The sequence below is a fragment of the Rhinolophus ferrumequinum genome, chromosome 10 (assembly GCF_004115265.2).
Source record: "Rhinolophus ferrumequinum isolate MPI-CBG mRhiFer1 chromosome 10, mRhiFer1_v1.p, whole genome shotgun sequence".
Classification (NCBI taxonomy): Eukaryota; Metazoa; Chordata; class Mammalia; order Chiroptera; family Rhinolophidae; genus Rhinolophus; species Rhinolophus ferrumequinum.
Genome location: NC_046293.1, coordinates 50,949,895 through 50,962,245, shown reverse-complemented (window position 1 = coordinate 50,962,245; position 12,351 = coordinate 50,949,895). Strand labels below are relative to the sequence as shown.

Sequence of the window (12,351 nt, the reverse complement as noted above, 5' to 3'; positions counted from 1 at the left end):
ACTGTTTGAAATCTGGAAAACTCATGAACGTTTTAAGAAAACCTGAAGTTAAAAATAGCATGATTAAAAAAAAAAAGTCCAAGTTTATAAACCTGTGAATGGGTGAAAGCCCACAAAATGGGAAATATGAGAAATCTGTTCAGCTAAAATCAGCCCATTGGATGGAAATGTACAATGTCAACTTAAAGATAGTGGCTCCCTGGTCTGAGAACTTGACCATCACCTGTTTGATAGTCAGCATTATTTAAAGAAAGAATATGTACTTTCCAACGGGGGTTGGCCAGGCCATTTGCTATAAAATGGACTTTCAGGTAACACTTATACTACTATACCCTAGTGTACCCTAATAGTAGATGTTAAGGAATGTACAGGTTTTGTACCGTAAGAAAATTGTACTAAGCTATTCAACCTATGGTCTGTTCTTATTCACTAATTTTGAAAAACCTTCTTTTTCCTTTCTATGAACATATATATATATATATATATTCCCATAAAAATAAACAAAGGTTTTTTTGTTTTGTGTTGTTTTTTAAATTCAACACCTGTTGTAAGCTTGTTTTAATTGAGTGCTTTGCTAATGCTGTGCTAATTTACCCATTTGGATTACTAACCAAACATACCCACATTTCTTTAGTGTCTTTCTCCTCTGGTGCTTGCTCTCTTAAGTAGCACTTTTGAACATTTGAGAGAGACTCAATAGGCAGAATTAGTTTTCAGGTGGTTTGGGCTGCCCCATCCTCATGCCCTCGTCTCCCGTGCGTGTATCTCGCAACTGTGGGCATGCTTGGTCCCTTGATGAAAGTTCTACGCACAAAAAAAAGGAAGAGAAGAGACACAGGCAAAGGAAGGGGGAGAATCCAGGATGTAAAAGGTGGATTTTAAAAGGGGAAAGAGGTGAAGAAGGTAAACATGAACATTTCAAAGGAAGCAGAGATTCATGAGAATAAGGTTTATTGAAAAGGAGGAAGAGATAAAGAAAGTATCAAGAGAAGGCTAGTAAAGGAAGAAAGAACTGAGTTATAGTGATTGAATCTGCACGTGTATTCAACATGACCCTTCTGGCTGTAAAGATCTGCTTATGCTGTCATCGGCACTTCTTTTTCTTTTCCAGTATTTGGAGTCCAACAAAGTAGCAAATGCCACGAGGTTAATTTCCTCTCCAACAGCAGCCCTGCCCAGATGTGAGTCCTTGGGTTATGGTTCTGGATCAAGAACAGCTAGCAAATCCGATTTGGCCATGGATTCTGTGTGACTGAGGGACTAGGGGAATTCCCTAATCTAAGCACTGAAATCTGTTCTTGAGTGGTTTTGAATTCTCAATCCAGTCTGACTTCCCTCCCTCAGCTGCTAGGCCAAACCTCCTGGTTCTGGGTTGGACCTCTGAGATCCCTCCTGATTCAAACTCTAGCGTCTGAGCTGATGAGCGATGTGCAGCAGAGCACACACTTCGGTCTTCCTAGCACACTTCAGAAAGGCGATGGACATAAAGATCCCTCTGCAGCTGCCCCAGACCCATGCCTGCTTCTTTGGCCCTGGTCACTCAGCAGTAGTAGAATGCAGACAGGCCTACTTTCACCAGCCATACACCTCAGATTTTGAACATTGTCTAAAGACTGGGATAAACTGGCTCGCTGCCTAAATTTTCCATGGTCCAATGATCAAATGGTTATGGTATAGAGAGCCTGGGGTGGGACCCAATCACATCTCCACTTTTATTTAAGGCCAGTTTATTTTTCTCTTCCTCAAAGTTACCCTTCATATTCTGCAGGCAAGTATGTAGATATTTAGTGCTTATAGGATGGCCTGCTGGCATAACTGGTGTTGTGGCTACAGACTATGCAACAGAAGTTGTTTCTCCATTTTGGGAAATTACATACAGCTAAGAATAAACTTGTTCACTCAGAATAGATTTTTGGGTCCCACACATCCTGGAAAAACTGTTCCTTAGTGCCTTGTCAGTTATTGAAAATAGGACATCTAAGGTAGAAACTCAATTCATTTCAAATTTTGGCTTAATTAAGAAAAAACAAACGCTGGTCGTTAAAAGTAAAGATTTAAAAAAAAAAAAAAAGTAAAGATTTTGTATATTTTGAACAGTGGCCAAATAACTCAGTTGATGAAACTTGGTGCTAATGAAGTTAAAGTTGCAGGTTCATTTTCAAAACGGGTGTTGTTCTGGGTGCAGAGCTCAGTGGACCCTATGAGAAGAATCAGCACCTCTTGACTCACGAGACCCAGAGGTCTCTTAAGCTTTATGTTCTCCCATTGAAAGAAGTTAGCCCTAAACATTCCCAGAGGGACAGATAAGGGAGGAAATACAAGGAGATGTAGGTGGCCCTGGGAACATTCGCTTGTCCCCACTGTATCCAGAACAGACCAGTCTCAGGCTTCCTTGGCTGGTCTGCTGATGAATATGGAGAGAAAACACAGCAGACTGCATGAGAGGACACATGCTGTGGCACCCCCTCCTCCATGCCTGCCAGCTGTCCCTTCCTCTGTGGACAGGGTAGGAGCCTTGATGCTATTTTGCAAAATGATCAGAATTATGCTAGAAGGGCAACCAGCATCCTACGTCACTGTCTATATTGTTACTACTTTCTCAGAGCACTAACTTTTCTTCTACATGTAGAGCAGCCTCTTTAAGATAGAACTATCCCCAAAATGCTTTCAAAAAGAGGTTCACAGAAAGCTAGGGAAGGGTTAAGGCTGTGTGCAAAGCAGGCCCAATCATTTACTGTGTGGTGAAAATTTTTGGTTTAATTTCCTAGATATTGTGTACAAATTGGAAGGAGGGAATGACAGGCATTTTGTGGTGTTCTGTCTGGACAATGGAGGCCTGACATCAATATAGAATTTTCTTCTGATGACATTCGGTCTGAGGGCTAGTTAGCTTCACTGCCTGTTGCCAACTGTTGCCTCCCCCGACCCCCCCCCACACACATGTGTATACCCCAACTGAAGCCTTCATTAGACTAAAAAATATACTTAAGAGAGTGAAAGAATGTAGATGAAGTCATGCGCATTTATTGGAAAAATAACTTTAAGTAGCTGCTGATCAGCAGAGGCCTGTGGGAGCCCTCAGATGGGAAAGACATGGCAGTGTTTATGGACATCAGTTATTTGTGTATTACCTCACTCGGTTCTGACTATCCCAAAGATTTTATCTACATATTTTAATTTGAAACAAAGACTGTCGTTTGTTCAAAGTGCTATAGTGAGATTATTTTCATCTGGGTTAGCATCTGCTCTCTTCCCCAAAGAGTTTCCTTTCATTATGGAAATTTTAGATTCCAGGAAAATTTAGAAAGTGCTCCATTGGTTTGTGAGTCGGGAGTTCTGAGTTTTATAATAATTTACTGACTGTGAACTTTGATAAGGCACCTGACATCCTGGTGCGTTAGTTTCTATGTGTGAAAAGGGTGAGGGAGAGGAGATGAAAAAAACATCTTATTGACTGAAAAAATATATTGTTAAGATTTTAAAAAGTCTAATATTCTAATATTGGCAGGTTTTAAATGTGGCTGTGCCAAGTCCAAACATGCCACGAAGGCCCGGGTAGGATGTACGCCAGGCCTGCCATAATGGTAGAGATTTTTGGGCACTGACTATGCTTCCTGTTGTCTGAATAGACATGGGGGCCATTACAGAAAAGTGGCTGAGAGCCCAGGACAGAGGAAATAAAGGGAAGGCACAGCCGCAGCCACTCTGACCTGGCATTATACCATGTTGGCATCTTCTTGTCTTTATAAAACTATGAGGGCCTTTGGGCAGCTGCCTCATAAACCTGAATTAATATTAGAAAAGGTTTATGTAAAAAACGGAATAGGAATAATGGGAATCCTGTAGGTCTGGCTAGTTAGAAGCTTGTGGTTAGTCAGATGTCTGAGCAGCAATCCATAGGCATACCTCAGAGATATTGCGAGTTTGGTTCCAGACCACTGCGGTAAAGTGAGTTGTAATCTTTTTGCTGATGGAGGGTCTTGCCTTCAATTTGTAAAAAAAAGCACAACATCTTTGAAGCACAATAAAATAAGGTATGCCTGTGTTATTTCATATTAAGGAGGAAGAATGATTTTTCACCTGTGTGGGTGAAGGCTCCATTCAAGAGAGAGCCATTGTGGGTCAGGTGTGGGAGGTAGTGAGACACTAAAGAATTGTTAATGAAACACTCCTTGTGTGGGTGAAGGCTCATTAAAAGCTCACTCTCTCCTGAGCTGGGACATATTCCAGCCTCAGGTAGATACAAGTGAGGCTGATTTTGCCACGATTAGCCGAGTTACTTGAAAAAAAAAAGAAAACATGGCCTTATTCTTGGGTCTGAGTCTGTAACTGAGTTTTCAGCCCAGCTGCAGTAAAGTGCTCCAGGGCGCCCCAAATGCTGTGTATTCATTGAAGGTTCCTGTTTGTCTCTTCCAGCTTCTGCTTCCTGCTCCCGGTACCTAATTTCTGCTCCTGCCTTCCACTTTCCTCCTAATGTGAGCTCAACTTTCAGCTTTCTCTCAGGTTCTCCCTCCTATTCACGGGGCTGCACCCCTCTCTACAGGGTGGTGTGTGTGTGTGTGTGTGTGTGTGTGTGTGTGTGTATAATGGAGACGTGCTCTAGCCTTCCATTCCCCTTTAGCAGAATAATATGCATTTTACCCATTTCTTCCTATACCACGTGAAATTTGTTTCCTGCTCTATCTTTACTGACCACAATGCTTATTCTCCTGTCGTGTTAAAAAATACAGAATCCACCCCGCAGCTGAAAAGATTTTCAATCTGATAATACACTTGTCCTATTATTTTACATTATGTGAATTGTGATTTGTACAGGCTCTCTCCAGTGGCTTCAGTTGTGCTATTGTAGCCAGTTATTCTGCATTAAGAGGAAGGCCTAGTCCTTTTAGAGAAACCTAATTAAACTATGCAAGGACATCTCCACTTAGGTCCTATCTTGTTAGAAGCGTTCGTATAAGAAAAGAATTCTGAGCTCTAAATAATGCCTTATTTCTTCCAGCAGCATTCAATACAATAACATTTGATCACATTTAAATACCTTCCTCATGCTTGGTAAACTAGGTTGTAGCCTGTGGTCTTTGATGCTTTAAGTGTTTTTTTTAGGGCCCTACCCCTAGGAATGGAGGAGGGTGCTATTTCTACTCAGTTCTGCTCCTTCATTCTTAAATCGTTTGGTGTTATTTGGGAGTTTCCTACTAATTATATTAAACTCCCTTTTATAGATCTTTCCCTTTACTTCCATTTCATGCCCATTTTCTACTCTCATTTCCTGTCCAAATCTACTTGGAAAACCATTCTTATTTTTTGCTTTACCTCCTAGTGAATCATATGGCAAGTGAACCAGCAGTCTGAATTATTATTATTTTTTTTAATTTTATTGGGGAATATTAGGGAACAGTGTGTTTCTCCAGGGCCCAGCAGTGGCCCAGCAGCTCCAAGTCGCTGTCCTTCAATCTAGTTGTGGAGGGCGCAGCTCGACTCCAAGTCCAGTCACCATTTTCAATCTTTACTTACAGAGGGCACAGCCCACCATCCCATGAGGGAATTGAACCGGCAACCTTGTTGTTGAGAGCTCACGCTCTAACCAACTGAGCCATCTGGCCGCCCCTCCAGAAGCTCAGCGGCAGCTTGTTGTTTTCAATCTAGATGTGGAGGGCACAGCTCACTGGCCCCATGTGGGAATCGAACCGGCAACCCTGTTGTTCAGAGCTCGCGCTCTAACCAACTGAGCCATCCAGCCGCTCGAGTCTGAATTTTTTATGCATCTATTTTCGAGTATTTTTATCAAAACTCTATGTTGCCCATAACCTAATTTATTTTTGCCTACCTTAATCATTCAGGTCCTGGGCCTTAGGACTAATTTGCATCATTTACCACCACACCGGTCTTGGCAGCCAAGGGGCACCAAAGTGCCCGTGAGACCTTCCTGGCCACCTTAACCTAAGCGGCTTCTGTCTTTACTGGTTGAGGTGTTTCTGTTGGGGCAAGTCAAGGGTTTCACACACCTAGACTTGTTATCCCCACCCCTAGGAGCCATGTAACCATTTCTTATTATGTAAAAACTTAACAGTTTTGGAGTTCTGGCTTTCATCAGTGTTAGAATACCAAGTATTTCATGTTCTTTAGGATTGGGTTTACCAGCTAGAAGATCTGTGCTCACCCCACCCTATTCCATATTTTACAAAGAGTTCATGATTTCTAGTCTGTTAGGACTTCCCACGCCCCATTACGTTAGTTTTGTTTTCCACTGGTTTTTTTTAAAAGATCATAGAACCTAGCTTTATTGGGCTATGCGTTCTTCTGGAGTCCTAATAAAATAGTTTATGTCTCTTAAATTGTTCCATTTATGTGTCAGTTTCGACTTATTTGAAAAGATTATGCCTAGTGGATTGAGCAAATCAAGGTTACAAGCAGAGGGTACTAAAAGATGCTTTATCAAAGTGTCTTTTCCTAATTCCCAAACCCAAATGCTTTTCCTCTGCTTGAAATTTATCCCCTTCACAATTCGTTCTTAAAATAGTCTGTCCTGCTTTTACTTGGTGCTTGAATCAAACAATCAAACTTCTTTCTTCTGTGTGTGTTGACATTTTCTCCTAATTTCCTGTCTGCGGAAACATGTTATGTACTATTTTGTGTGTGTGGTGGCTTGTCTAAACCTTTCTCTGCAACCCAGCCCTAGATCCACCCGTCCTCAGTGGATGCCACATTTAAGGCAGCCAGACCTTCTGGGGAAGGAATTCAGGAGAGCCTCCTGGCTTTAAAGAGGCAGCTGATAGAATCCTAGCAGACTTAGTGTTCCTATGAGAACTGACAGACCAGGTAAGGGAGCCCTTAGATCACAAAGGAAATCTCAGGGCCCATCTCAGCAGAGCAGTTAATTCATCACTGCCTATGCTAGTTAAAGCTGTCCTTCTCCTTTTCCCAGAAGTTTCAGGCACCTGCCAGAGAGACCTGCGTGGAATGTCAGAAGACAGTCTACCCGATGGAGCGTCTCTTGGCCAATCAGCAGGTGTTTCACATCAGCTGCTTCCGTTGCTCCTATTGCAACAACAAACTTAGGTAAGCTGGGCCAAAACAAGCCATCTCTGTATAGCAGGACCTCGGGGGGAGTCTTTGGCTTTTAGAGCACTGGTCCTAAAAGCTACTGTGCTAATAGTGTGCTGTTAGTTAAAGGCCCCTGAAAGACGTAAAAAGTACCGTTTAGTGACAGCTATTTCATATTAGGTAATGGTGTTTGGAACTTCTTAAAACATTGATATGTTAATTTACACGTTAGGACTGAAGCGTAAATAATAGGGTTGCAGTAAAACACCCTGTGACCTAATTTAGTAGAATGTTGCCCCTTGGTAGCATAGAATCATAAAGTTGAGAAATCTCAAGAGGATACTTGTCTAGCCCTTATACTTCAAAGTGTGCTGAGCACTATATGAATGGTAATAATAGCAATAATAAATGGACCTTGGAAGTATGTATTTTTCTGTATGTTGCTTTATTTTCTTTCTGAGAAAATCATCATTATGTATCATTTCTTCCAAGTCACTCAAAGTATGGAGATAAATGTGCAAATTGGGGAAATATTCCATATTAACTCATTTTAATCATAGAATCTAGAGAAAGAAGTAACTAGGATGTCACTTCCTCCAGCTTTCCTTCCAGAGCAAACATCCCTTCTAAAATACTCTTGAAAGGTGTCCTGTGTGACACTTCTGCAAGGCTGATACCTCACTCCAGCTAGTTCCAGTGTTAGGTAGCTCTAGCTCCATGACTTTCCTTTCTATTGAACAAAAATGCGCCTCTCTAACTTCCACTCATTGGTTCTTTTTCTGCCCACTTTATTATTTTTTTCTCCAAAGCACATTTTTCTGAATTTTTGAATTTTTATATTTCTTCTGTGAAAATGCTGTTTTAATGCTCCCTTTAAAATTTGTTACCCTGCGAGAGACACCAAATCTCCTAAAGACCTGTGCAGCACTGACATTGAGATAGACTTACAGGGTGGCCGGTTGGCTCAGTTGGTTAGAGCGTCGTGCTGATAACCAAGGTTGCCGGTTCGATCCCCACATGGGCCACTGTGAGCTGCGCGCCCTCCTTAAAAAAAAAAAAAGATAGACTTACTTTCCGGCTACTGCCCACCATTCTCCTGTTAACTGGAGCTTACTTTTTATTCAGTCCCTCGTACCTCCTGAGGGCCAACTGTTTACAGTGCATTGTACCCATTCCTGTAGAGATGTGCTTTTAAATTAGGAGGAAAACTAGGAGGCAAAAGATTCAACTTTTTACAAAGGAATATCATTATAAGTAGTTATAGGTTATAAATACTTAGGAAATATGTAAGTGATCAGAGCAAGGTGGGATTACCTAGGGAGTCCTCCCCGGATGAAGTTTTATATTTGTTTGTTTTTAAGAGTTTTGACAAAGGGGAATGAAATCATTTGAAAATGGGAGCATGTACCAGGTGAAAGAATGTCTTGTGAAGGTTCAAGTCTGGAAGTGAGCATATTTTTTATAGGATAATTAAACAATCATGCTTAAAAGGGGGTAGAGCATCCTAGGTGATTGGTGTGCTTTTGAAGCTATTTTTCTCACTTAGCATCTTCGGAAAATACTGGAATTGCCAGATTTCAGCCTACCGTTATAAATAAGAGTATACAGATGTGTTAACTTTATACTCTTTTTCTTTTAACCACAGTCTGGGAACATACGCATCATTACATGGGAGAATCTATTGCAAGCCTCACTTCAATCAACTATTTAAATCTAAAGGCAACTATGATGAAGGCTTTGGGCACAAACCACACAAGGATCTGTGGGCAAGCAAAAATGAGAATGAAGAGACATTGGAGAGACCAGCCCCGCTTCCAAACGCAGGAGAGACCCCTCAGAGCCCAGGGGTAGAAGATGCCCCCATCGCGAAGGTGGGTGTGCTGACCGCAAGCATGGAAGCCAAGGCCTCCTCTCAGCTGGAGAAAGAAGACAAGCCCGCTGAAACCAAGAAGTTGAGGATCGCCTGGCCGCCGCCCACTGAACTTGGCAGTTCGGGAACTATGTTGGAGGAAGGCATCAGAGTATCCAAGCCTAAATGGCCTCCTGAGGATGAAACCAGCAAGCCGGAAGCTCCGGAGGATGTAGATCTGGATCTGAAGAAGCTAAGACGATCTTCTTCACTGAAGGAAAGGAGCCGCCCATTTACCGTAGCAGCTTCATTTCGAACCACTTCGGTCAAGAGCCCGAAAACCTTGTCCCCACCTTTCAGGAAGGGCTGGAGCATGTCAGAACAGAGTGAGGAATTTGTAGGAGGAATAGCAGCAGGAAGGAAACAAGTGGAAAATGCCAGTGCCTCTGAGAAGAACGGGAATGTGGGAAAAACAACCTGGCAAAACAAGGAATCTAAAGGAGGGGAGGCAGGGAGGAGAAGGAAGGAAGGTCATGGTTTTGAGATGGGGAGTGAGAGTCTTGTAGAAAATGGTGCAAACTTAGATGAAGATGATAGAAGCCTTTTCAAACAGCAGTCTCCACTAGAACCGAAGTCCCCAAATGGGTCCAGCTTTGTAGACAACACCTCCATGAAAGAAATCACTACTCAGAATCAGAAACCCCAAGATGTAGGAGTCTGGGAGGGAGACGTAGTCAAAGAGCTTTCTGTAGAGGAGCAGATAAAGAGAAATCGGTACTACGATGAGGATGAAGATGAGGAATGACAAATTGCAATGGTGCTGGGCCTTACATTTGTGTTAGTGGTAGTGAGCCAGAGCCCTCTGTCAGAGTAATGCACAAACACAGTTACCTTAGCATGAACTGTAATTTATGGGGAAGTAATTTTGGGAAAGAGTTCTTGCTTCAAAAAAATCCCGTACTGCAGCTTATCTCTAAATGCTAGAGATAGCATTATCTGTATCCTCTATTTTAGCCATGATGATATACATAAGTGCTTTAAGGTCATATGGGGGGTGGGGGGAACATTCCAACTGATATAGTCAGGATTCCACTGTATTCCCAAAAGGCAATATGAAAATAGATCATTAGTAATACATTGTTACACTAAACATTCAAATATGGAATTAGTGAACATACAGAAGAGATTTAGGGGCTTAAATATTATGACTGAATGCACTTTAGTATAAAGGGCACAGTTTGTATATTTTTTAATGAATACCAATTTAATTGTTTAGTATTCATCAGTTAAGAGATCAAATATTTAGTCTTTTAAAAAAAATTTTTTTAGGTTAATTTTCTTACGCTGTTATATATGGGGAATGTATTGCTTTATATCCTGCTCTCTAAACCACATCCTGAACTGGATTCTTGAGATATTACAGAACCACCTTTTTGAAGCACCTTTTGAGCACCTTTGGTGCTTGGAGATATCTACTGTCTCCCAAATAAACTATGGTATTTGCCAATGAGTTTGACTGTACCCCAGGTGATTGCCTTCTTCTCTGGTGGTATCTGTGCTTCTCATAATTTACTGAAAGCTGCAATATTTTTATAAGATCTTTTATATTGCTGTTTGCCATGTTGCATGTTAGCGCAAAATGAGTTTAAAGAAGGAATAACAGGAAAAAAATGCCTTAAGCCACTTGAGCTCCAGCCCCCAAACTCTATATTCCACTTGATAATTCCCTTTCAGGGACACTAGTTTTTAAATTCATATCAGCTCCTAATTGTATTGATTTTTTGGGGCAGACAGTATTCCCGGGGTGCAATTAAACCAATTATAGGCATTTGTTGGGGGATGGTTTTCTAGTATTAAGGCTTTGGAACATTATAAACTTGAGTACATTTGTTGTACATAATTGATATTGCAAATTGTATGTGGGGAAGAGAGATGTTTTAAGCTATAGGCTTTTCTTTGTACTGCATTTTTAGAGATTTAGCGCTAATATTTTTTAGAGATGTAAAATATTCTGCTTTCTTACAGTCTTGCTTAGTCTGAAACATTTTTATTCAATAAAGCTTTTAATTTACATTTGAACTTTTCAGTGTTCCTTTTTCGTTATTTTACGTTGTTGCAGTCTCTCTGGACCTACTTTTACCTTAGCAGTTTGGGCAGAAAAAGGTCTGATATGGTTTAAGTGAAATGCTATGAATATATCTTACCACAAGGTGGTGGTGTTGGGCTGCTTATCCTTCCTGAAGGAAGAGAATTTTTTTCTTGAAAATTGAAAGCAACTTGGCCAGAGAATTAGTGTGTATATTCAAAATGAGCCGTTTGTTTTACCAATTCAAACTCCAGTGGTGGTTTTTTATTGTTAATTGTATTCAACATTTAATAATTTACCTTACAATTATTCCTCACGTGCCAAATGGAATTTCCAAATGCCTCTGCTGAAAATGGATTTGTTTTCCACTCTGGGCAGAGGCATAGTTTGTTGTTTGATTCCTTTGCCTGTAGAGGCAACTGCCCCAATTGTTAAGGCTTTTTTTTTTTTTTTTTTTTAAATAGGAGTGTGGATTTCCTTGGAGATAGGCATGTTTTTGAGTCATCTATTACATTTTCCAAGGGTACTGTGTGTTCCAGGGTCTTGCCTAGTCTTTTAAAGGGATGGCGGGGTACTACTTTCTGCTCTTGGCCCCACCACAGGCTGAAATCATTTAGAAAGTCTTGTTCACTGAGTAGTTATCCAGAAGCTCCTGCTGACATTTGTAAAACATCCAATCCTGGCTTGAATTTAGCTATCTGTACTATGTGACTCACTGCTACTCTGACCCATCCACATGGTACAGTATCTACTGAGTTTATACAAAAAAATCTGAGTGCCTATGGCTGGCATTTATGGTTATTAGTTGAGTATGTCACCATATTATCAGGTACATAGGGACTGAGATTACACTTAGAAGAACACTTTTCTATGCCTTTCAAAAGCTATGATAGACATATTTTAGGTACAGAGTGTAGAAACAAGGATTAGCTCCATAATCAATATAATACAAGGATGTCCTTTCAGGAGAATGACCAGATAACAAACATTCTTAGAAAAAAACAAAACTGACAGTTAAACAAAAAACGTTTATTGTTTATTTTCTCAGCTCTCCCAAATGAAGGCAACTTGTTTGGATTCGGTATGTCAATGGTGGCAGTAGGATGATGTGAGTTTCTCCTTGGTGAAGCTGGAAAAGGGGCCGCTTGGGACCTGAGATGGTTAAGGAGACTCTTCTTGACTGCTACAGAGCCAACTTAGTTCCACAAGCTTGCCGGTGGGATCACTCCTGGCCAAAGTGAAAGCTGCACCAAGTTTGCTTTCATTACATATTTCATCAGCAATATGTTTTGTAACAGCCAAGAGGTTGAGAAATGGTATATCTTTTTCTGGGGATAGATCTTGAGACCAAGATCATCATGTACTGGTTCCT

At 41.0% G+C, this 12,351-nt stretch overlaps 1 protein-coding gene across 3 annotated transcripts in view; it reads left to right on the top strand.

The window, feature by feature from the left end:
* LIMA1 (LIM domain and actin binding 1) overlaps positions 1 to 10,955 on the top strand; it is an 80,113-nt gene extending 69,158 nt beyond the window's left edge. For all 3 annotated transcript variants that reach the window (XM_033116772.1, XM_033116770.1, XM_033116771.1), the window contains exons 10-11: positions 6,926 to 7,059; positions 8,690 to 10,955. In XM_033116772.1, coding sequence (XP_032972663.1) covers positions 6,926 to 7,059; positions 8,690 to 9,698 — 1,143 coding nt within the window. In that variant the 3' untranslated portion in view covers positions 9,699 to 10,955. The remainder of the gene's footprint in view (positions 1 to 6,925; positions 7,060 to 8,689) is intronic.
* Positions 10,956 to 12,351: the final 1,396 nt, after the last annotated feature.